Below are 25,549 nucleotides of genomic sequence, written 5' to 3'. Positions count from 1 at the left end.
CTGTGTCCTACCTTGCGTGCAAGAGAGGGACATTGGTATTTGCCAGTTTCCTCACTGAATCCAGATAGGTTCTTTGCAGCTTTGATAACCTGGGCGTACTGTTCAGGTTTTGAGTTCTTGAATGGTATTCACACGTGTGACTTTTTTAGCTTCCAATAAAAGCCTGCCAAGTTCTCTCAGTTTTTGGCGTATGTACTGGTGTTGACTGACTATTTTCTCATTCTTTTTGAACAACCTGAACCCATAATCGAGGATGCAGTGGTCTCCTTTAATTGCAACTGCAATCTGGTCCTGATTCATTACACTCAAAAACTTCCAATATGCATCTGTCCATTCCAATGGAGAAGGTTCAGCAAAAGCACACAATGCTTGAACTCTAGTTTGACCTGGTTTAGTACTTTTGGGTTTGAAGCTGCAAACCTTGAAATGCCGCCACATCGCTCTTCTTGAGAACAACCCATAGCAGTGAATGCAATGTGCAAATTTATGTCCCTCTGATTTTTTTTTTTTCCGGTTGTCTCCATGGGATAAACTTTCCTTTTTGTGTTTCCAAAACAGTGTTGTGTTCCAAGTTTCCCTTATTTCGTATATAGTCCAGTTGTAGTTTTCTTTCCTTTGAGTTTGTTGGAAAACTGAATGCTTTCGCAACATCCGATTCATCTTGGTGTTTACGCCACAAATGTCTTGACATTTTCTGGATAAAATTCCTGAAATGAAAGCAGAAATGTTTCTTATTATAGCTTCTGGATCCATCATCCTTTTTTAAAGTTGGACTGACAATGATAGACTGCTCTTCTTCCAGGGGCATTGAAACATTTTTAGAATATGTTGTTACTATAACCTTTTCATTCCCATCAACTTTGCTCTGGCTAAAATCAAGTTGACTCTGACTGGAGGATTCACTTCAACTATCCCTGGGGTTAGACTTGCTCTGACTGGAGGACTTACGTCTTTTGCTGACTGGAGGATTCTCTTCCACTATCCCTGGGCTTAAACTTGCTTTGACTTGAGGACTTGCATCTTTTCTGACTGGAGGATTCACTTCCACTGTCCCTGGGCTTAAACTTGATCTTACTGGATTATGCTCCTTTGTTATTTTTTTCATTTTCCAGGGTTATTTCCATACTGCTATCACTTTCTGTGCTTTTGTCCATGGGTTGTGGAATATACTCCTCTTCGCTACCTAAGTTGGAGTCATCCAATTCCATGAGATTGATCTGAATCAAACACACACACATATGTCAGCTATTTTTGTAACATTAAATATCAAAAACCTGAGTATACTTAACTGGCTCGGCATAAAAAAATACTTTAGTAATAGATCAACTTCACATACATGTTAGCATACATGAATGTGTCTGAACGTACTTTTTCCTGTGCACAGGTCTCATCTGGGTTTGGTACATCATTAAGCATCTGAAGAACAGGGCTGGTCTCATCCTCTACTGCTGCAGCAGGAGTCTGACTGCTTTTCACCTGAAATATAGATAATAGACTAGAAGACACGTAGAACTGTACGTAGAGACATTCACCGGCAAATAAGGTCATCCAATGGTGAAACAGTTTCTCAAACAGCACAGAACTTCAACTGAGCACAGCATGGTGTTCTGGACTCAGCAGCTCTCATGCCCATTACAAGGGTATGCAGTGGATTTAATCAAAATATCACTTTGAAACATGTAACAGCCCAGAGAGTATCCACTTATGAATGTTAAAATCACAGTTGAGGTCTCGCCATAGTGCCTTAAAAACAACTACTGTAAGAACTGGACGGAAGCCCCGCATGGGTCTGACTAGAGACATTGTTAATATTGGAGAATTAGCTTTTTGTAAAAAAAATTTTCTAGACTTAATCCAACCAACTCACCTTACTGCGCCAGGGCCATTTTGCATCACCATAGTTGTAATCAATTTCAGCCCCAATTTCTATTTTCTTCAGAGAAAAAAGGCACAAATGTGGCTTGTTGTCAACTATGATTTTTTTCATGATGTAATTTGGATTTCTTTGGTTGTCATTGACCAATCTTCCAAGAGATCCATCTTCTTCAGATGCATTCAGGCTGAAAAGTATAAGAAATGTTTTTTTCTTTTTAACAGTTTTATTGAAAGTTATTCTGAAAAAAATTTCCCAAGACTATTTGTGCTTTAATTCATTCATCAAGTATTAAACCCTTGTTCCAGTGCTAACTCTGAATTTCCCCTATCTATATAAGACATCCATCTTCCCATGCTTACTATAAGGGATGGTTCTGCCACTCAAAGTCAAAGAGAAATGTGAGTATGTTCTTGACAGTGTCAGGAACCTCAGGACTCAAGACACAGATTCGGATTCAAAGAGATGTTTATTAAATAAACGGAGCACAGCAAGGCAAGTAAGGATGAGGATCTCCTCACAGAGCAAAGTAACTGGCTGTGAAAATCCTAAGCACTCTCCTCAGTAACTATGAGTAAGGACGAGTGCAGCTATGAAAGTTATAAACATAAACTGCTCCACTCTGGGAGGAAAACAAAGGGCTATGAATGATTTAACAAAACAAAGACCCACTGTCCTAATGAGGCGGATTTAACAAAAGACGCTCTCGAAAAACAGAGGCACTATGAAACTAACTGTAATTGTAAACGTAAAACTTGCCTTTAACGGTGGTGACTATGAAGAGTTACAACGAAAAATCTCTCCTTAAAAACGGAGGAACAAAACCAAGCTATGAGACTTATCGTGATGAATAAATAAACTATGGCTATGAATAAAAATGAATTATAAAACAAGATGGCTCTGCAGGAGGATCGCTTCACTGCAGGCTCGTGGAAACTGACTGTGAGAAACTATGGCTCAAGACAAGGCTGGTAGTGAAGTTCGTGACGGAGACAACATACTGGCACAAGACAAGGGAAACGCAGACTATTTGAACACATGAGGGACCAAGGGGAACAGGTGGAAACACTTGGGAATCAGGGAAGACAATCAGATGCTTGACATGGGAGGAAGGGCAAGATACCTGAAACGACAGGGGAAAGTCAGTGCTTTTTCAAAATAAAACAGGAAATGACGAGACAAGACATGAAACGGAACGTAAATCGTGACAGACTGGCATTCTTCCTGTTTGAGGAGTTTACCCCTGTACTCCAAGACGAAGTCCCCTGGTTCAATGGGGTGTGTGGCAAACACTACTCTTCCTACAATTATATATAATAATTAAACATTTCTGGGAACACAAAAAGAGATGCTACATTATTTTTTAAAGTAAGGTTAAGGTTCTCACATGTAGTCAGTGTATTACCTGCAGACAATGCTCAGCACTCTCCCAGTTGTGATTCACAGTGTACGGGTAAACTGCTTTTTTGATAAGACCTTTTTTATGTGTCCAAAAAAAATTTTTGATGCCGACCCATTCACATCAATATATCACTGAGGTCCTGTCTATGCTCTGTTGCCTTAAACTGAGAGTGCTGTGTACCATTTAGTGCAGGTAACACACCAGTGAAGCGAAAGAACATCATGCAACTCTGACTGACTGACCTACTTTATTGATCCCAAACTGGAAAATTACAGTGCAGCAGCAGCATGGCATGAAACTCATTATATAGCAATATAATAAACAAAGTATTCCTATTTAACATATAAATATACAACACAGAAGAGCAATATAACAAATGTATATTCCAGCACACTCACTTCCATCTCTCTGTCTGCCTCTGACAAAAGCAGAAAAAAAAAGGAATATATAACCTGAAACACACAAAAACTCTACCCTCCCGTTATACCCACAATACTGTTTTGCTTTTGAAATGCACAAATTGTGTGCCACTTACCTTTGTAACTGTCAATGAATCTCGACATAAACCCATCCTTGTCAGTGCAAGACAGAATGTATGTCTTTGCATCTCTATCATCAATCATCTGTTGGCTTTTTCCTTCTCGTGAACATAATGGCTCTAGGAAATTTTTTTAAATAATTACTTAATTATTAGGGCAAATCTAACAAAAACACGTTTTTGAAAAATAGCAAGTCACCAAAAAAAACCACTAATATGTTAAATGAATAAATGAATAGACAGACGGTCATACAAACACATAAACGCTGCAACAGCTGTGTACTGAGCTGTGTACTGAGCTGTACACATCAAACACGGGCTAACTAAATATGTTAATTCTGAAATGTGCCCACACTGAAAGCTGATGGAGCATGTTGAAGCCGAGAAGTTAAGTTGTTAGATGCTAACCACGTTGTGCTGCATAGACACTCGGTAAACCATTTAAACTAGGGCCGTCAAACATAACTTCTGTCAAGTTAGCACGTTCATTTTGACAGCCCTAACGTAAACTGAGTGCAGCCATAAACTGACCATGCCTACCTGCTGTGTCGGAACAATGCAACAGTAACGATGTATCATCTTACGTAAATGTAAAATACAATTTTTTTTAATCACTCTGTCTTCTTCTGTCTTTAATCTTCTTTCCTTGTTGTCTCTCACCTTCGCGGCTGACTCTACATGATAGTAATTTGATTGGCCAAAGGTTTCAGATTCCCGCGGTGTGTATTGTAACTTCTGGAAAGTAGGTACCCTGACTTCCGGTACGGACCACCTGAAGTATACACACCTTCACACACATACCCACTTTTTGCTACCGCGGGGGTCAATTTTAAGAGATGAAAAAAAAAGCAATGGTAGCATCAGCAGGAGTTGCTGAATGCATTTTAATTGAAATCGGAGTGGGGCCGTATGATTTTGGGCCCCACAAGGATTTTGGACTTCCCGCGGTGGGTGTGCTCCCCCTGATGGGACCCCTCGTAGATGGAAATGTTAGTACACACACTTTAAGCTGTATTGGACAGGTTGCACGGAGCTCTTTGAGGTGCTTAATGGAGCAGTAAAGAGAGCTTTGGCTGCTCTCTGTGCAATGTAAAAACAGTGAGCTGTAAATGTGCAATAAAAACCACAGTATAAGTCTTTCTGGATCCAGAATATGTCACATCAAACATCTCTCCTACCCGGTCCTTTATTGGCAATTCTGGATGAAAGTTGGTGGTCATTAACCTCCTGGCTCAGGTTGTCCATTGTCTTTTGCTCTCCCCATGGCTTCAGTGTGGGTTCTCCCAAAAGCATTGGTCCCCATCCACCTGGGTCTCTCGTTGTTTCCCCCAACCCTCCTAAACTTCGTTATCCACTCAGTCCAGTCCCAGTTGTAACGGCTTCCAATGTTCAAACCAACTTCCCATGCCTCACTATCCACTGGACGACCACAATCCTGGCGGGATGCTCCAGTAGCTCAGTGGACTTAACATCAAGGGGCTTGTTGACACTGAGTGCTGGATCCCTTTTCTGTGACAGCGCTTCCTTAAGCTCACTCATTGTTTTTATTTTTATAGTAAACTTTTGTTTGGTCTGTGCACACATTTTCTCTTAAGCTATTATATATTCATAAGCCAACATCTCATAAGATGTCACAGGCCTATACATTTTATAGTGTACTGTACAGAGTACTTCACTGCTCTTTCATTATCATTTAATTTTGACTTTATTGCACTGCTCTTTTTATATATATTTGTTTCAATTAGTTTTTCTGTTGTAGTATTCTTAATTTTTTTTCTTAATCACCATAAATTTCATGTTTGGTTCTATGTCTATGCTATTATGTTCTTGTGCTGCTGGAACATCGAAGTACCACTAAATACTACCCTAACTCTTGATATCTACAGTATAGCCCAAGTCAAATTATTAAGTGATCAATGAGAAAACATAAAAAACACACCAAGTCACAACATGATCAAATGTTGTCAGTTGTTGTTTGTGTGTGAGACCTCAGTGTGACATTCACAATAGGCCAAATGATTTTGTCCATTATTTTATCACAAAATCTCCACGTCGTCAGTGTTGTGAAATGTGAGTTTAAATGGCTCCAGGATCGCTTCTCGTTCATTCTCATCCAGTTCTTCATTCCACAATCTCCCATATTGTAAAACAGCCTCTGCCTGTTCCTCCTCCCCCATGCCCAGAACATCAGGCAGGTCCATTTTGGCAGAGAATAGTGATTTGTTGGCCTCAACCCAATCTACTGCATGTCTGCAATTTGAAGAATACGATCTTCAACCGAGTCCTATGGAAAAGACAGAAAGAAAGATGTCTGTACCATAGCTGCCACACCAACAGTATCTGACCAATAGATACTGTGAAAAAGCTTACGCCTTCCATTGGTGTGTCCACATCAGCAAGTCTGACTGAGAAAATATACAGATAAGCAAATGATTCGTTGTAATATTCAAAACACAAGCTACAAAAAGAAGAAAAAGAAAAGATTCCATCATTGCCCTCCTCTAATAGGTCTACCTAAATATATTAGAGAGCTCAACAAATGTTAATTTTCAAATCCAATCATGCATTATCTAGACACTTTATTTTTAAATTGCAGACAGCAGGTCTGACATTATCTCTGGCATATTCTTTAAAGTGACCCTACAATGTCAGTACCAAAAAATATTGTTTCTGACCTGAAACAAAATAAAAATCTGACCTCAGTAATGTCATCCACCTTCCTTTTCATCAGCCTAAACACTGGTGGCACCTCAACTCATAGAAGGGCTTTTGATGCATCCAGTGGGTGAACAGCTTCCCATGGCTCAAAAAATTATTAGATCTTCTTATCTAAGAGCAAGTGAAGAAAATGTTTGTTAGACCGTGACAAACAAGTCACATGAACACACACACAAATCTGTGTTTTAGTGCATAACATAACCGGTTTGCTTGGTTTAAAGAGATGTTTGGGACACAGGGGGCAGTAGAACTGACTGCAGCATGTTGTGCAGCGTTCCACTGCAGGTATTCCATCTGATGAGACAACTGAAAGATGCATCTAAAAAAAGCACAAAAAATACATCTTGTGTTTGAATTTTAGTACATGAACTTCAGTTCAAATTAATGTATTCAGCCTGCAAATCTCCAGCCTGCATCAGTACTAACTTAAGTGAAAGTGGATAAAACAAGACACTTAAGTAATCTAATACGTTACGTTATGATGAAGAAAATACAACCTGACATACAGAAAACTTGAAGCCACATAGTGTATGTCTGGGCCCAACCTGTAACCCCAGCTGGGCTGGTGCCTTGATCAAGGTAATTTTTTGTTTGTAACTTTGTGACTAAGCCCAACTAATGCATGGAGAGTTTACAAAAATGTTTCATAACATTACATACAAACAAATGAGAACAGTTACTTTATGTTATGCACTAAAAAGTCGAGAATCCTTAGGTGTTGATGCTAACCACCATTGGTGAAAGTAAACTTTGAAGTCATCTAACTTAGCTTCAAAACGACAACCCAAACCGACAGGTAACATTCAGTAATTTGCATCATTAATGACTTTTATAATGACTACTACAACGGCACCTATATTGACGAAGAACACATGAAACCATACATTTACTTTGTGTGGCTAATAAAAATCAGAAACTCACCGCTACTCGAAGAATAAGCTCACTCTCCTTTTCGTACATATGCTCTCTCGCTGGTCTCTCGAATATAAAAGTGCAGGTGAAAATGACCCACTCAAAATGTCGTGCCCCACCTCCCCACCCCTCAAAAAACGTCCTCACTTCCAGGCCTCATAGTGGAGGGGCCTGACAGTGGAGGTAGGTACCTGACAGGGGAGATCTGCAGCCATGATCTCTTACACAAGTGATACTGGTATGTTTACAGTTATTGTTGACAAGTAAAATTAAGAGAGAATTTTGGGAGAAAAAAAATTGTTCTCTTTATGCACAAAACACATGAAACTGAAACTGAACCGAAACCGTGGCCCAAAAACCGAGGTACGGACTGTACCATGGGTTACCTGTACCGTTGCACACCTAATAGAAAAAAATGAACCCCTCACCCCTTTAGGAAGTTGCATATTGCACTATTGAACCACTCAAAATCACTGCTGGATTCATTCTTACTGTGTGCTGGTGCAGTTTGTTAAAGAACCAGATTACTTAATATGTCTTTGAATAGTGGTTTATTAAAACTTGGATCCTGTTTTCACAGTTTTTGGCTTTGTTTTTACAGACTATGGGCACTAACATGTTGCTATAAAAGCCTCCTCTAGTGTCCTGTCAGGCTTTGACCTGGCAGTGAAAATCCATGAGGTCTAACTCTGATGTTTCCTCCAGTGATCCACTTACACCTCATCACATCTATATATTAATCAAATCTTCCCTCCTTTAACTTCCATTTGTCTACATATCTGCTTCTGATTTGTTCACAAACCTCTTCAGTCACTGGCTTTTTATTTAATCTCACTTTCTGCCCTGTTTAACTTCTCACCTCTCAGCTGCCCCCCCCCCCCCCCCCCCCCCCCCCCCCCTCTCTCTGCCATAGGATAATACGATTATGTGAGGAATGTGTGAAAGCTTCTGTGTATCCAAGCTCAGAGCTGCTGCCCAACCTGTCTTAAAGCTATGAAAAACTCTGCTTGGGTTGCAAATCCATATAAATGTCTTCTAGATTTACTATGAACTCTGAGATATTCTTTGGAAACATTTTGGCATTGATCTGCTCCATCACCTGTCAGCTACCAGCATGCTCAGCTGTTGTTGGTTTATCAGATACCTTTTCAGATTTGATGTCAGAGTATGTTTTGAAGAAGATAGAACAATTTCAAGTCTTTCAAGTCTTCTGAAATATTTGGCATAAAGTAGCAGAAACATTGCGTCCATTCTGAAAAGACTTATTTGGACACTAATATCAGTCCAGGATGTGGAGCGGATGGAGAGCTGGTTGTTTTCTTGAATGCTGGGGCACTTTGCCCACAGCTCAGACCTGTACATCTCCTGTGTCTGCAGCCCAAATGTTTTAATCTACATACCTACATATGATATATGAAACAAACATATCACGGCTTGCTTGACTTGCTGGTGCTGTCTGATAGAACTGGTTTATGCTGCCTTTATGGAGCCTAATTTCAGACTTATGTGCTTCACGACTGCTTAATAAACGTAATGATGCAGGGTCAAAGGTCAAAGGCTCCCAGTATGAATGTCGAATGGTCAAATATTTCCTAGGCTTTAAAATCTTCATGATGTTGTATTTTGTTATGACATTTTCTGGTGGTTGTATAATGTGAGGCATTGAGCTGCATTTAGCTATTTAAAGAAGCTGCATGAATCACTGTTTTAAATAGTTTCCGTGATAAACAATGTTGTTTTCTCTCTCACTCGCCCTTAATTTCTTGTGAATATTTTCTGTGAAAGTCAAGTGTTCGTCATGTTTCTAATAATTTAGGACAAATTGTAATGAGGTTTTGAATGTTTTAGAAGTGGAGGATGTAGTTGGGACTAGAGTTGTGATTGTAGTTGATTTAAAAAGAATTATCATTTTCTTGGCCGATTCAAAATTCTTTTCTATTAGCTTTGTGTTTTATTTACTCACTGTGAAAAACAACCAGACTAAAGTACAAATTGGAGCTGCTCAAGTTGAAAATTCGCCAATTCTGATAACTGATCAGCCGATCGGTATCTTTTAAACATTCTTATGAGGACCTCGGGTGCATTGAACCATCACAGACAACAAGAAAACAGACGGGTTTCTGTTTGTGATCTTGGTCTCTGCATCTGCCGTTGTTCAAAGCTACAAAGAAATGGGCTGCAGTGTTGTTATGGTTCACAGTGTGAACAGTGTGAACTTTGACTGATGATAAAATGAGCTGCTAATGAATTATACGATTGAGTTTAATCGCTAAGTTTTTAATCCACTCCCTGCGATCCAGAACAGAATGAAGTGGTTATAAAAAAATTTTTTTAAAAAACATTGATGTATGGAGTTATAATATACTACAGATATGACCTACATAGAAAGCACCACCGTCTGAATGTTGTTAAACTACCAGAACAAACCATGAAGTGTGCTTTTGACTGAAACATGCCATGATCCTGCACAAAGCCTTTAGTTCCCTCAGTGTCATGTGACTCATTCTGCTGAAGATAAAGCCACTCAAGCGCTTCTTCTCTAAGTTCACAGAGGCTGAAAATCCTCCATACACTTATCATAATTAACTCTGCTCGCTCTTCAGTCTGTAGCTGATCAGCTCATCTATCCCAGATACAATCACATGTGTGGCAACTCAGAGTTAACCCAATCTGATGGCCAACCGCATCATGACAACACCTCAGAAATGAGTGTGTGAAGGTGAGCATACGTCATTTATTTACCCCAGCTGCAAGCTTCCGTTTTGCTCGGTTTGGCTGTATAAGCATACACACACTCATTGGATTCTGTGTCTACAAGCTGGGTTGCCAGGTCAGTCTTTGCCCAGCTGTTGCAGCTGATGCTGAAGCTCTGTTTGGATTTAACATATCTGCTACATAACTGCTCTTTTTCTCTGTATTTAAAGTGATGAAGCTAAATCATACTCTGCATTGGAATTGATTGATGAGGGATTAATGATGCAGCCTGTTGCTGCTTATTTGTGTTTTGATGGCTTAAGTCTGATATATCTTATTCTTGCAGGCATGGTAAAAAATGGACCCAACAAAAGCAAAAATGACAGCACCCAGCTGTATTAGGGGAGAAGCTTTTTTTCAAACTTTTTTCCCAATAAAATGGTGTATAATTCATCTCACATTGAGCAAACCATTTTACTGCTTCAGCAACCAATTAAAGTTTGTAGTGTTTAAGGGAAAAATAACACAACCTTGTGTGTCTGTCCTGCAGCGATGGAAGAGCTGGTATGTGAGCTTCGTCTGTTCCTGGACCTGCTGGACAGGGAGTATCTGAGCGCTGGGGTCCGAGAGAAGAAGACACACCTCTCCAACATCCTGCACAGAGTCCTGTCAGATAAAGGTGAGGTTTCGTGCCACATAATGCTTCCAAACTTCTCAAAAATACTCACTTCACTGGCCAGGCAGCTGGGACTCTGGATTTTCCAAATGACTTGATGATGTCAGTGCAGGAATTGGAGCATCAGCGAAACTAAAAACTTTGCTACTTCTGTTAATTTTGTTGTGGATCGAGATGATGACTATTGATATTGCAAAGCTCCTCCTTGGTTATGTCTGCTGTGTACTGCCTCATGTTAATGTCTTCATTTCTCCAGAGCCTTCGTTCAAGCAAGAGATCCACAGCGGTCTGCCGGCCCCACCTCAGATGCCCCTACCAGAGATTCCTCACCCCTGGCTGGTAGGACTTCTTTACTGAACCCAGTACAAGTGCCACATGCCATGCTACATATTTACCACCAGACTTAACATTTTTACATGTACATTCTTATGTACGCTGTGTTCTTTTAATTTTTAGTTCTGTGTTTTGCTTGTCTGACTAAATAGAAGTGGTTTCTACAAGTTTCAGTCAGATCTGTATCACCCTTTTCCAGTGCTGTGTCTTGTCTACTTTTTTCTAACATGAGGCTGAACTCAGCTGCTTTGATCCTAAATTCTACCACTTCTCTGCTGAAAGACTTTAATTTTCATCATGGCAACACTGAAAAGTTGCATCGTAATAAATCAGAACAGCGAAACATAACCATGACTGCCTATGTTCTGAGTAGTTTTCCTGTGTTGATTGACTCTGCATGAATAACTCTGTATGTTGAAAATAAAGCACTTTTATTTAACTTTGTAGCGTTGCAAGATTAAAAAAAATAGCTTCATGCAATGGGTTTCCATGGCCAAACAGCTGCATTCAAGCCAAACATCACCAAGTGGAATGGAAAGCGTCGGATGCATTGGTGTCGGATGCCGCCACTGGACTCTAGAGCAGTGGAGATGCATTCTCTGGAGTGACGAATCACACTTCTCCATCTGGCAATCTGATGGACGAGTCTGGGTTTAGCAGTTGCCAGGATGGTACTTGTCCGACTGCATTGTGCCAAGTGTAAAGTTTGGAGTTTGGATTATGATGTGAGGTTGTTTTTCAGGAGCTGGGCTTGGCCCCTTAGTTCCCGTGAAAGGAACTCTGAATACTTTAGCATACCAAGATATTTTGGACAATTTCATGTTCCTAACTTTGTGGAAACAGTTTTGGGATGGCCCCTTCCTGTTCCAACATGACTGCGCTCCAGTGCACAAAGCAAAGTCCATAAAGACATGGATGAGCAAGTATGGTGTCAAAGAACTTGAATGGCCTGCACAGAGTCCTGACCTCAACCTGATAGAGCATCTTTGTTATGTATTAGAGCGGAGACTGCGAACCAGGCCTTCTCGTCCAACATCAGTGTCTGACCTCACAAATGCGCTTCTGGGAGACTGGTCAAAAATTCCCATAAACGCACTCCTAAACCTTGTGGATGTCACGTACCAGAGAGGGATTCAGGACGCAGATGCATGGTCTTATGGTTCTATTTATCAACAAGACAACAGATGACGGCACTGCAGGGCGATCTCCCGGAGCGCAAACGAAAAGGGCTATAAAACGCCTAAGCGCTCTCCTCTGTAACTACGAGGGAGGAGGTTACCTATGAAAGTTAACAAACTTAAAATCTCTCCACAACGGGAGGAAAACCAAAAGCTATGAACTCTTAACAAAACAAAGTCACGCTCTCAAAGTGAGGCGGAATAAAACAAAGGCGCACTCTTTCAAAACAGATGCTCTATGAAACTTTATCTTTAACTTAACGCTCTCCTTTAACGGAGGCGACTATAACAAGTAAGAACGAAAAATCACTCCGTGAAAATGGAGGAAAAACAAAGCTATGGAACTTACCGTAACAATAGATAAACTAAGGCTATGGCTGTGGAATAAATTACAAACCAAGGTGCGCTGCAGGAGAGTCGCTTACTGCAGGCTCGTGGGATCTATGGTAAACAAGACAAGGTGGCTGGTAATGACGCTCACGCTGAGACAACATACTGGCACAAGACAAGGGAAACGCAGACTATTTGAACACATGAGGGACCAAGGGGAACAGGTGAAAACACTTGGAATCAGGGAAGACAATCGGACGCTTGACACGGGAGGAAGGGCAAGTCACCTGAAACGAGAGGGCAAGATTAGTGATCTTTCAAAATAAAACAGGAAATGACGAGACAAGACATGGAACAGAGAATAAACCGTGACAGTGGAAAGCTTGCCCAGAAGAGTTGAAGCGGGTATAGCTGCAAAGGGTGGGCTGACGTCATATTAAACCCTATGGATTAAGAATGGGATGTCACTTAAATTCATATGCATGTGAAGGCAGATGAGTAAATACTTTTGGCAATATAGTGTAACTGTTGAGGACCTTAGGCCCATTTTACTTTTTTTATGCACAGCTCTCTTAAGTTCCCACAGCATTTCAGTCAGGTTGAGGGGTTGTGGTGGACTCACTGACTACAAGGTGTCCAGCTTCTGTTGCCCTAAAACAAGCCCAAATCATCAGCCTTCCACCAACTTGACAGTTGGTAGGTGTTTGCACTGATATGGTGGAAAAACTTTGCAGAAAATATTTAGGTGCTCTTCTTTAGTCTTTTACAGGCAGAGAAACCTCTGTCGCCCATAGATCCTCAGCCTTACAATGAAGTGCTGCTTACATTCTCCACATGAATGCTATTCAGTAGCAGGAGTTCCAGATTTAACAATATAACAGGAAATTTGAGCCATGTGAGATGTGTTTTTACTGTCTCCTGTACACCAGTAGGAAGTCTGATCTTGGCTTCCCGTCTCACACAGCACCTTGCATTATCATGACAGGTATTGAAGACTGTAACATCTTTATCATAGCAAATGTGTGTGTGTATGGGTCTCTGTGTGTCAGTGATACAGCGGGAATGAGATAAGGAACATACATGTATAAACAGAACTAATGTGAGGAATAACAGGGAGTGTGTGTGTCATTATTGCTGGAGCAGATGCCTCTGATTGAAAGCAGACGGCTGTGATGGCCCGCAAAGCACTTTTACCATAACAATAAGCCACAACACCTTGTTCTACATATCTGTCTCACACTCACACACACATCAAGGCACAAAGCCTTACAGTGCAGTTTGTAATTAGACCCAGTCCACAGCCTCAGCTTCCTCCGGTGACCCCAGCGTGTGTCTGGAAATCGCAGTGAAGGTTTTCCCGGAAAGCTCTGCGCGAGAGGAGGAGGGATGTTTCTGAGTCTCCCTTCTCTGTTCCTGCCATTGCTCAGATGTCCTAATTGTTTTTGGAACTTTCAGCTGCAGCTCACTGGTCTTCCATCTGAAACCTTTCTGTATCACAATGCTAAGAACCAGAAGTTGATATAAATGTATATAATTTTGTAGGTTTGGTTAGGACAGACCCACTCATTAATTATTTTATGGTGGGCTCTATGGGTTTACTTTATGTTAGTGGTTATGTTGAATAAATCACTTGCATGTATTTGGATGTGAGTGCTTGACAGGTTGGCTTTAAGCCCCAAATTTCTTCTCCCTGTCATTGTTTCTTTGACGTTGATTTCAGAAAAAGCTATGGTAAGGGTCATCGAAAAAAGCATTTCCAAATTATATTTAGAATATTTTGTTGATGGCGCAGAGAGCAATAACTTGCAGTTGACTTTGACACATTTGAGATGTTGCTTTAAAACAAGTAGAATTGCAAATACCAACAGTTACAACACTGAATCAAGTTTATGCAGAGCTGAATAATGTAAAAGAAAAACCTGTACAAAAAAAAATTTGGAGGTATGTGCTCAAAAGTAACAGCAGTAAAGTATGATTCTCATAAATATACTTGGATGGAAACCCAGCTACTGTCTTTTATTTTCTTCCAGCCCTTTGTCTTTCTGTTGCTGTCTCTGCTATGAAATTACCATCCATCACATTTCCACAGACTCCTGGATGAGCTGTCCTGGCGGAGAAAAAAGAAGAAGCATGTTCTCCCTCTCTCCACCCATCATTCCTGAAATTTGTGTTTCAAAAGAACAAAAAGCTCAATAGGAAAAAGAAAGTCTAGAGGAGGAGACCACAGTAACGAGATGAGAAAACGGAGAGGTACAGAAAGGGACAGTCATTGTCAAATGCAGTTATTAAACATAAAGTATCATTCTTTCGCCAGTTATTGGCGGTGAATCAGAGAGGGAGATAGATGAGACATCTGACCTGGAGTCTTAGTGCCAAGCCAAACCCACACTCACTGTAAGACCCAGACACTGTGACTGTAGAAGCTGCTGTAATGCTCAGTGGCTGACATTTGGTTTACCCGCTGTTAGATGAAGAATAATTAGTTTAGAGTAGCCCAGTTGATTTACAGTGCTCTTCGAAATGTTAAGTTAGAGGACAGTGTTGTTTAACTAGTAGTAAATCACTCAGACATTAAAATAAAGTGGATAGAATGGATTTGAAAGTTATCAAATAATACAGACCTCTGTGATGCATTTACTCAATGCTGTATTTTGTTGTACAGGTTCATCCACCATACCCCCTGGCATGCTCTTAAACACACAGTGAATATCAAGATACACTGGTTAACAAGTAATTAACTTGGTCTTGTTATACATTTACATCTTCACAAATAAATTTTCCATACCAACTTTATCAAATTCTGGAAGGAGGGGATCTGGAACACCCTGAAAAGGTCACCAGTTCATCAAAGGTCCAAAACGTACAAATGAGAGAAGCAGCCATGCACTCTCACACTTACTCCTAGAGTCAGTTTAGAATCACCAATCAACTGACAGCTGACAAAGCTGGAGTACCTGCAGAGAAACTGCACATGCACGAAGAGAACATGCAAACCATGCACTTGTTATACAGTCACAGGACGTGGACACCTTGCAGTCATTGATTCTTTGAGTCATTGAGTAAGTTGTGAAAGCTTGGCTGAAATGAAGTCATGAAACAGGAGAATGATCCCAAACACGACAGCAAATCTACAACAGATTGTCGGAAAAAGAAAAGAATGTAGGTGTTAAAATGATCCAGTCCAAGTCCAGACCTCCACCTGATGAAATGCTGTGGCGGGACCTTAAGACAGTGGTGCATAAACAAATACGCATGTTAGAGAAGTTGTTTTTATCAGTTCATGAGAATAAGGTTGTGTATATGTTTCATTGTGTTTGTGTGTGCATCAGAGAATAAGTGAGTAAAACAATTGTGTTGGCTCTGATCTACATACTAAATACAATCACAGTAACAGAATATAGAATATATCCCGTTGTTTTTATTGATCTCTACAGCACTCACCTCATAAATGTCCACAAACATCTAAGGAAAATAACCACAGCACCATTTTACAATGTGCCAAAGTACTGTGCAAAAACCCAGAATTTCTTTTTATTTTCTTCCAAGCACCCAGACTTTCTCTTAATCTTTTAAAGTGGTCTTGAGCAATAGTTCTCCAGGCTTTCTGAAGGGCTTTCAAAGTTTTTCTTTAGACATTGGTTGCTTTTTTACTTATTTTCAGTCCAGTCCTTGTACCTGACCATTTTCAGAGGAATGTGTTTTATCATCCAAGCACAAAAAAGGCACCTCAATCAAGGGATGAACCTGTATTGTGTCTATACATAACAGGCAACTTAGTTAAGAACCAATTTTAGATAGTATCTTTAGAAATTTTGTTACTAGCAGCTTGTCACAAAAAGGCATGTCATTTGTTTTAAGTTCTTTAGTTGTATCTACAGAAATACCAAATATTACAGTTTGACAGACAAATATTGTATTTTTGCACCAACAAGGTAAGAGCTATTTTTGCTGAAAACTTTGCATATCTCAGTGTGGTGTGGAGTGTGTTCATGTGAGGAAACTGGACAAAAGTGGAGGACAAAAAAAGTGTCGGGCCTAAAAACTATCCGCAGAAGATTAACAGTATCTGAAAGTGATGTCCTTAAGAAAAAGGAAAAGGCTTTTGTGCATTTCTGTAACATTCAAATGCACTCAAACACACGTAGAGTTAAAAGGAGGTTTGCCTATAATTAGAAAACGGTGACAAAATCCAGATTGATGATGGAGCATGATCCACCTTAAAATTGTGATGCATTTTTTAGCTTTATACATTGCTAATATCTCATACTACAGTAACGCAAAAATGAAAACAAGAAATTGAACATAGTGACATGTTTGCCACATTCTCTTTCTTTGTGTCTTGTAAGTGGAGTATGTGACAGCTCTTGCGGTTGGTCAACAGAAAAAGCTTTAAAGTGCTTACTGGATTGTTGAAGAGACACACAGCTGCCTGTGACACAACTTTGATTAGGTTTTTGATAGAGGCACCAATAGAATGTTTTATAGAATTGTAGGACATGAAGCAGTTAATAATGGGAATACAAACATAAACATAAATTTGTCTAGTTCTATTTCATTTGTATAAATAGGGCATTGTGTATTGGTTGCAGAGAAATAACTTTTGAGGCTAGATGCATGGCAACTACAATGTTTAACAATTCTTCAGGTAAAGAATGAAGGGGAAGTACGCTTGAAAAAGGTGATACATGTTTAGTTTGTCTGTGATCTTTTGGTTACTAGTTCTGCATGTCCAAGATGACTTCTTTGAATTCTTTATTTCGTCCAACCAAGATTCACTCCCAAATTATTCTCTCCAAAAACACCCAAATCAGTGAAAAGTCTATACCTATATTTTACAACTCATATGTTTAGATTTTTTTTTCATTGTTTCAACTCCAGTGCTTGGTGCAGTTGCCTTTCAGTCTGTGCTCCAGTCACATCATCAGTTGTATTTCTATGGCACGTTAAAGGCTCAGCAACAGCCCTGCTCAAGCAGAATTTGGACCAGCCCTCTTGCTTGTAGAAACACAAATGATTTCCATCTGTGTTGATGTTGGAGAGCAATGCCACCACCGCCCTTCACCACTCCTCCACCCTTTCCTTCCCTTCTCCCTCGTCTCCTTGAAACAGACCCTCCCTCCCTCTACTAGTTAATCATCTAACACACACTCTAAGGAGTATTGCATTAAGTGCATAATGCACACACCAAAAATTAACGGCATTCATCATGTTTGTCATACTCACTTTCACTTGGAGCAGAGAGAAATGCACTTATGGACACACTGTACACACTAACTGGGTGGCATTATCCCGAGCAATCTGGGTCTCATTTGGAATTCATTTCCTCCTCTTTTCTCAATAGACAACCCCCTCAAACCCTCAAGCACTTCGAAGATAAATGTCTGTCCTTACCCAAACCTCATATTCCATTGTAGCCACTGTATGCTTATCAACTCTTATGTATCCTTGAGAAGATGGTGGTTCAAATATTTCCTATATGTTTGCAAGACGATCTCCATGTTGATCTGCAGAATTTTATTTGGAATAAATGTAGGCCTGTTCTGTTTAGCCAGACCAAATATTTTCAAGACGGCAGGGGAAACGCGCCTCAGAAAATAAACGTCTCGCTCTGCTTTATCGAGTGCAAACAGACATGTACTGTGAAACTCAACCTTTGAGTGTCTATATAAATTATATAAATGATTTGTGTTCAGGGGTTTGTTTCATTAATATCTTTTTCAAATATGACTTAGTTCCCCAATTTTTCTAATCTTTGTCAAATCTTTGCCAAATGTGTTTGGCGACTCCAGCACTATTCTGTCACTAACTGAAGGCAGGAAATGAGATTGTTTAACAAATCATATTGTTTTTGGGGCAACCAAACATGTGGCAAATTTGAGATAAATTAAGTCCTAACTACAGCAAACAGTGGGACCTCACCAATTGACACATGCCCACAGCATGGTTAGTCTTCAGGGCCAGGGCTGTTTCAGCCTACTTACACTCCTTGGAAAAAGTCCCTGCTGAGAAATTGGAGCACAGATGGAAAACCAATTATTTTTTCCCTACTCTCGTGCATGAGAAGACTTTTTACAAAGCCAAGTTCTTTTTTCCTGACATGTGATGTGATCGAAGTGACTCAATAAAGCACCAAGGGAAAATTTAAGGTATTTCTACATTTTGGTTGACGACATATGGAGTTTATAGTTGAGCCAAAAAGAAAACTAAGGGTGCTTAATAGACAAAAGAAAGACAGGCTTTATGGAAAATGGAAGACATTAATAAGAAAATTAACCCAAACAGACACATAAGGATACAGATGTATTGTTGAATTTCTGCTTGATTTATAGTCGGAGCTGCACATAGATTTAATCCAGTATGGCGTCTTGTTTGAGATTTGGGCGTTTTCCAAGGACAGCATGTCTCCAAATGACAATTGATGATGGACAATTCTTTTTTTTTTTAACTGTTAATGAATATCATTTCATTTTATTGGAACACAGAAAGTCAGAGCACATTTGTGGTCAGAACTCTGATGAGCATGCCAAAAAGAAGTTCAGGCTTCTGAGCCCTCTTACTCTGAATCCTGCTTCTTCTAACCCTGATGGAGTTTAAAAATAACCTCTGGTTATCCAGTATAAACAGAGTATACTGCAGGTCGTAGAATAAAAACACTTGAGCAGTACAAGTCAAACTGTCTTTGATTTTTGTGTCCACTGTTGTGCGACCCTTGTGTATGGCTGGGTACCGAACTTCGGTTCTTTTAAGGTACCGACCGAAATGCTTCGGTAGTACAGAGTATCAAAACATGCCTGTCTTTTGGTGCCAAGTTTCGGTACCCAGAGATTAATCACGTGATCAAGAACTGATCATGCTACCTTCGATTGGCTGTATTAAGATTACACTTTGCCGCATGCAGGAAAATGTGGTTACGCCCATAGATGGGGTTCACGTGTATCTGCGTTGGGAACTGTAGTTGTGTGTGTGTGTGTCGTCGAACAGGTTAAACAATGCCACCAAGGTCTAAAGCGTGGCTCCATTTCACCAAGATTCATGCCAATAGTGCCGCATGCAACCTATGCCAAAAAGTCAGTGCTGCTAAGAACAGCAAAAACTAATTTAATGAATTATTTGACCATGCACAAAATCAATTTAAGAGCAGAAAGTTGCTCTGTGTTTTACTGCGAGAAGGTCGGACCGCAACCATCCTCTTCTCAGCATTCAAGTCAGCCTGTGGACGCCACAGAGCCCGAGCGGCTTAATTTAAAATCTCCACCACTGGACTCCGCTTCATCTAAGAGTGCTGAGGACGGCGCAGTGTGTGGGATTTTAACAGGTAAATTAACGTTCAGCTAAATCCGGCAGTAATCTTAATGTTACTGCAACTTAATACGTGCAGAAAGCACAAATGTTGATTTTTCTGAAGAAAAACTGCTAAGTGAAAAGTATCCTCAGTATGTAGGATAGTATTTGACACCAACCTGTCACTTGTTTGCAACCCACCCAGCAAAAGATTAGTTGAAAAGACGTCATGTCGTCATACTTTTGGACAAAATTTGGACAAGATCAGACGGACCAAACACAGCCCAATTTTCAACAACTATTTCTGGACTAAATCAAGACTATGTTGGACCGACCAGATTTAGCCCAAAAACCAACGTCCAAATGGTGTCTAGTGTTCGGTGGGAACTCTTTTGCACTGGAAATTATTTGTTGTTAATTTTTTCTGTAAGAGAACTGCTTGGATTGGAAAAATACTGAGCTGAATAATACAACTGAAGATTTGTACTGTTATGTGTAATGTAATTTCCTTTTTGTTAGAATTGATATTATAAAATTGGTATCGAAAAAAGTATCGCTCAGGAACCGGCATTGAAGTGAAGGTATCGGTATTAGTACTGGTATCGAAAAAGTTTGATTGATACCCAGCCCTACCCCTGTGTGATCTAAGTTTTATCCTCAACAGTCCGCAACAGTCCATAAGGTCCCCCTATGGCCAACCACAAGCAAATATTTGTAACCACGTCAGCTGTGCACTCACCTGGATTAATCTCCATTTAGATAAATAACATGACATTCTGCACATAAGGATTCAAAAAGCATGAATTCATGAATACATCTCTCATTGCAATCATACTGGACCCTTGTCAAAAGGGACCTGGTGTAGCTGACTGTCAGGAACAGCAGTCAGTTAGACGATGCTGAACACCCAGTATAGACTTACATATATGTGGTGCCTCTACTGCAAGCCCCTTCGTGCTTGTTCCTCTTAATAGTGAACTCTGGGATGGCCATCCTCTTCCCAGATCAACTTTCCAACAATTAGCATTCACCCTGCATGTAGCATCGTCTCCCACAGGCAACACTCTGATGCCTTTTTGGAGTGTCCTCCCTGTTAATTGAATTCCAAATAGACTGCCCCATTTCTAGATATGAACATACTTATGGACATAGATATGGACGTACAAGGGGATCTGGCCCACTCTCCTGTCACCAAATCTTTAGAGCCCCACTTCCTACCCCCTCCCAACAGCTCCTGCTACAGGAAACAACCAACCACCCCAATCTCACTCCAGTTTTTCCTTCAGCCCAGCTGGCAAAGCTGGCACATCTGTCGGCAGCTGCACTCTGGTGATTGCACCTGTCCTGCAAAAAGCGCACTTAACTACTCTGCCTGAGGCAGGAAAAGGGTGGAAAGTTCTTGAGGGTAAGCGAAAATGGAGTTCCAAAAATTTAGAACAGAGAAAAAAGGTTGTTTTTTTAGAGGTAACACTAACATGGGTGGTTCATGTAAAAACAGAGAGCTGGACCACTTAGATGTGTATCACAGTGGTTGGCAGGTTTTAAGGTTGAATGAGTCCTGCATGGGGAATTGAAATGGAGAGATTTAATATCTTTGTATGTGCAGTATGAGTTTAGTTTCTTGCAGTACTTTTCTTTCTTCCTATATTACGATTGTCTTTGTGTGAATGCTTTTAAATGTATGCTTGTGTATACTTAAGACAATTATTGTCTTTCAGAGGAGATGCAGTAAAAGCTGTAAAATATCAACCATCATTTTTACTGGCTAATGGTTCTAGTGGCACATGCTCGGTCATCCTGTGGCTGAGCAACACAAGAGTGCTCTGCTCAGTGTTCTTTCATCTTCTCCTTCTGTCTGTTATCAATTTAAAGTTCACTGCCTTTTGACCTCACACTTAAGCTTCAAAGAATGTGTGGGGAATGAGTTTGTTCACATTTTACCCCTTATGTCCCTTTTTGTTCTTTCAGTCTTGTTGACTTTCATTGTAGGTTTTAAAGTGACAAAGGTTCAACAAGGGTGATACCCTGGCATATTGCTTGAGAACCTCTCAATAATTTGGAGGTGTGCTGATAAAGCAACTACACAGCTGCACAGCTCCCAGATGTTAATTTGAATAACTGTGACGCAGGGTGGTACTGGAAAAGAGTTTGCTTCAAATCAAAAATCTGTCTCTGGATGAATAAAGCTTTAAACAAATCACTTCCCTTGCAGTTTATTGAGGGGAAACAATACTCAAGTTTTTTCTTTATTACATTTTGCATTAGTTTTGTAAAGTGAAAGGCTCTGATAACTTTCTAAAAAAAAATTCTCCTTACATTAGATATTTATACACATGAGCTTATTCTTCCCCAATAACTGTGATGTTAAACTTGTGCTGATGACTCAGCGAGGAGCGTTTCATGTCCATTCAAGGCTTGCAGAAAATTCCGTTTATTTTATTTCCAAATTTCTAAAAAGTGACTTCTCGTTAATCACCAAGGCACTCCTGGTAAGTCAACCAGCTATCATTCTGTAATATTTGATGTCAAATAGAACGTAAGAAAATAAATCGATTAGAATTTGCTTCAGCTGGAAATCCTTTGGCTCGTGCATTGGGTTGTTTTCCAGGAATCATGGAAAATGCAGTTTTTACCTGAAATCCTTTCTTTGAAGATTGGCTTTCCTGTGTCCGCTCAGCTTTTGAATTCCAGCGTCCCACAGGCTCTGTGGCAGAAACATTTATTCAGGTTCATTCCTCCTACTCAGGGCAAAAATTAATACTTGTGAGTTTGAGGCCAGTGCCTGAGCAGCAGACAAACCTCCCATTCAAAGTATCCAAACCAAGGTCAGGGCTCTTGTACCGCTACTTAATTACACATTATGACTGTGGAACTCTGGCATTTCTGATCTGCATCAATGAACATGACCTGTACAAGCTGCTCTGCTGATGGTGGTAGCAGCATTTCCTCTAGAAATGTATCTTGTCCGGGAGGAAAAGCATTCCGACTATGACGGTAAAAAGACTCCCTTTACACTCCTACTATAATTGTTTAAAGCAGGTCAGGAGTTCCTTCTAACTTTAACAGAATATAGTTTCATTGCAGTTGGCAAAATTGCATGCGCTTTTTATTCTGTTTGATGGAAAGTTTTCCTTTTTTAAATTTTTTTTAACAATGTTTAGCAACGCTTGTTTTGTTTTTCTCCCAGTATTAAGTATACCTGTTATCATTGCTACTTCTGTGTTCCCATGAAAATCTATTTATTTATTGCTCAGACTTTGTTCAGATGTCTTATTCAAGTTTAAGTGGGATCTGAAAGTGGAAATATACATAGAGTTCACAACTGTCTTAGGCTCAACAGTAACAGTTCAAATGGCTACATTTTTTCTTTTTGGAGTACTTATCATCTAGCCATCCAAATGGCCCCTAAAGCCTCAGTTGAAGAGCTAGATAACCACTTTTCCCTGATCCTCTAAAACAAAAGGAACACGTAACCCCTGTAAATTGGAGACATAATGCTAAGTGATTGGGCCAAAAGGTGGAATTAGGGATTGAGTTTTTAACTTATGATGCATAGCAGGTTTCTCTGTTTGTGCAGAGCACTTGAAGATGTGTGGACACTGTCATCTGAACTTAAGTTCACACCAAACAAGAGAGTAAGACCCTCTGAAAAGACCCTGATGGGTCTTAAAATGCGATGAAGTTTGGTTGTAATACAAAAGCAGTACAGACCAAAGACATCCAAATGTACAGATTTAATTTACCTCTTTACATCTCCATGTTACTCCTATTTTGGTAGTCAGAATCCACCATTTCCTTGCAGGATATCTTCATTTGTATTTGTCTTTTTGACATTTCTGCTTGTAAAGATTACCACATGTAAAAGCTACTCAAATCCAGAGAGCACATTTATCACTCTCATACAGCTTTCTTCTTAAGTTTTTGTCATCAACATACACACCACAGAAGCTGTTCATTCAGGGTATGAACTTCAATTAGTCATTTTAGAGATCGGTTGGTTTGATATGGAAAAAAAATGCCCGTGTGAACAATAAAAACAAACAGCAAGCATGAACATAGCTTTAGGCTTAACTGTTCCAGCCTGCACTGACATCCCAGTTCAGTAACATGTTTGAGGTCAAAGCCATTTAAATTGAAATATTAAAAGTTAGAGTACAAGTAGTTCACCTTGAATAAATATGAGTTGACCAAGAACTAAGCACAAATGTAGGAAAACATTTTCATAACCAGTTTGCCATACCATTTAAATAGTAATGATATCTCATTGTTATGTTTGCACCTGGTTTATTCCTGCTCCCAAGAGGCAGAACCAACATACAGTACCTAAATGGTTACTGCCTCATTGGAAGTTCCATCTAATCACTGTCATGGCTTGAGCCCAAGCCGTCAGGATATAAACTCCAATGCAGACTAGAAGGAATAAAAGGTAAATGTTTATTAAATAGAGTAATGCTTAGTAGTGGAGATTTCCAGGCAATGGAGGATTCTGCAGAAGGGAGGAGATGTTTTGAACGGTCCTCCATGATGTGAGAATGACTTATCCAAGTAAATAGTAATATAGTAAATAGTCCTTACTTATATAGTCCCTTACTTACTTAAATAGTCCCACTGGATATGTGGCTGGCAGGGATATCCAGACTATGGAGAGTCAGGTACCGGATGGAATCAGGGAACCAAGGCATAGGAGCAATTGGTGGAGGCAGGCAGAAGCTGAGAGGACAAGAGTTAGTCAAAACTACTAATGGGACACTATGCTAGAACATCGAGTGAGCCTATTTACCACTCAGTTAGTGAGACGATCTAGCGAAGACTGGTTGTTCCTGCAGCTCCTATAAGGCCGTCTTAATGAGGAAGGATGAGGAGCAGGTGTGGTGGCAGGAGTAAACTAGGCTCCGCCCAAGGCTCTCAGGAACACCTGCTCTGCCCACCTAAGACTCGGTCCCAAAACACAACACAGCCATGCATGATTGTGACAATCACGTGAAGTGGGTGAAAGAAGTTTTTTGAATGAAGTCGAGGAGTCTGTGTTTCTCTTCATTTTAGCAAAAATTCTGTGTATGTTTATGGACAGCAGAGCACCAGAATACATCATGATCCCAGTGAACCTCTGTTTGTTTCAGAGCGTTGTTGAATAATTAATCTGCAAGTCACTGTTGCATTGAGTAATGAAACAGGAAAACTCTGCCGTTGTGTTTATGTCTTTGTGTGTGTGTATGTATGAGTGTGGGACACACTCGTCTCGTCTCATCACCCCAGTGCCTCGAAGCTTTGAGTCACTACATAATAGAGCAGTGGGATCATGTTCTCTTGAGTGAAATGTAAAGGAATTTTTTGCACTCAGGGAAAAACACTTACCCAAACAATGAGCTTCTGCGTCATTAATAATGTTAATACTGTTTCCTAAAAGTTTGCTAAAGGAAACATGGAGATAAGGTGATTTGAGATATGGAGCGGCAAACTTCACATCATCAATCTTTCTACAACAACGCAAACAAGCCCAGCTACACATTAACATATTCTCAGATCTCACATTGTGGCTTACTGTTTGACCCTTCAAGCTGAGAACTTTTATTCTTTTTCACTTTTCTGTATATCTTTCCTCCTGTCTTCCTAT

At 40.1% G+C, this 25,549-nt stretch overlaps 1 protein-coding gene across 3 annotated transcripts in view; it reads left to right on the top strand.

Annotated features, from left to right (window-relative positions):
* The window catches only part of afap1 (actin filament associated protein 1), a 123,826-nt gene that overhangs the window by 57,361 nt on the left and 40,916 nt on the right, over positions 1-25,549 (top strand). For all 3 annotated transcript variants that reach the window (XM_072376976.1, XM_072376975.1, XM_072376977.1), the window contains exons 2-3: positions 10,688-10,816; positions 11,070-11,152. In XM_072376976.1, the coding sequence (XP_072233077.1) occupies positions 10,688-10,816; positions 11,070-11,152 (212 nt within the window). The remainder of the gene's footprint in view (positions 1-10,687; positions 10,817-11,069; positions 11,153-25,549) is intronic.

This window comes from Leuresthes tenuis, unplaced genomic scaffold, assembly GCF_036924035.1.
Source record: "Leuresthes tenuis unplaced genomic scaffold, fLeuTen1.0.hap1 SCAF_22, whole genome shotgun sequence".
Taxonomy (NCBI): domain Eukaryota; kingdom Metazoa; phylum Chordata; class Actinopteri; order Atheriniformes; family Atherinopsidae; genus Leuresthes; species Leuresthes tenuis.
Note: the sequence above shows the minus strand (reverse complement) of the source record. Positions and strands in the feature narration are given on the sequence as shown.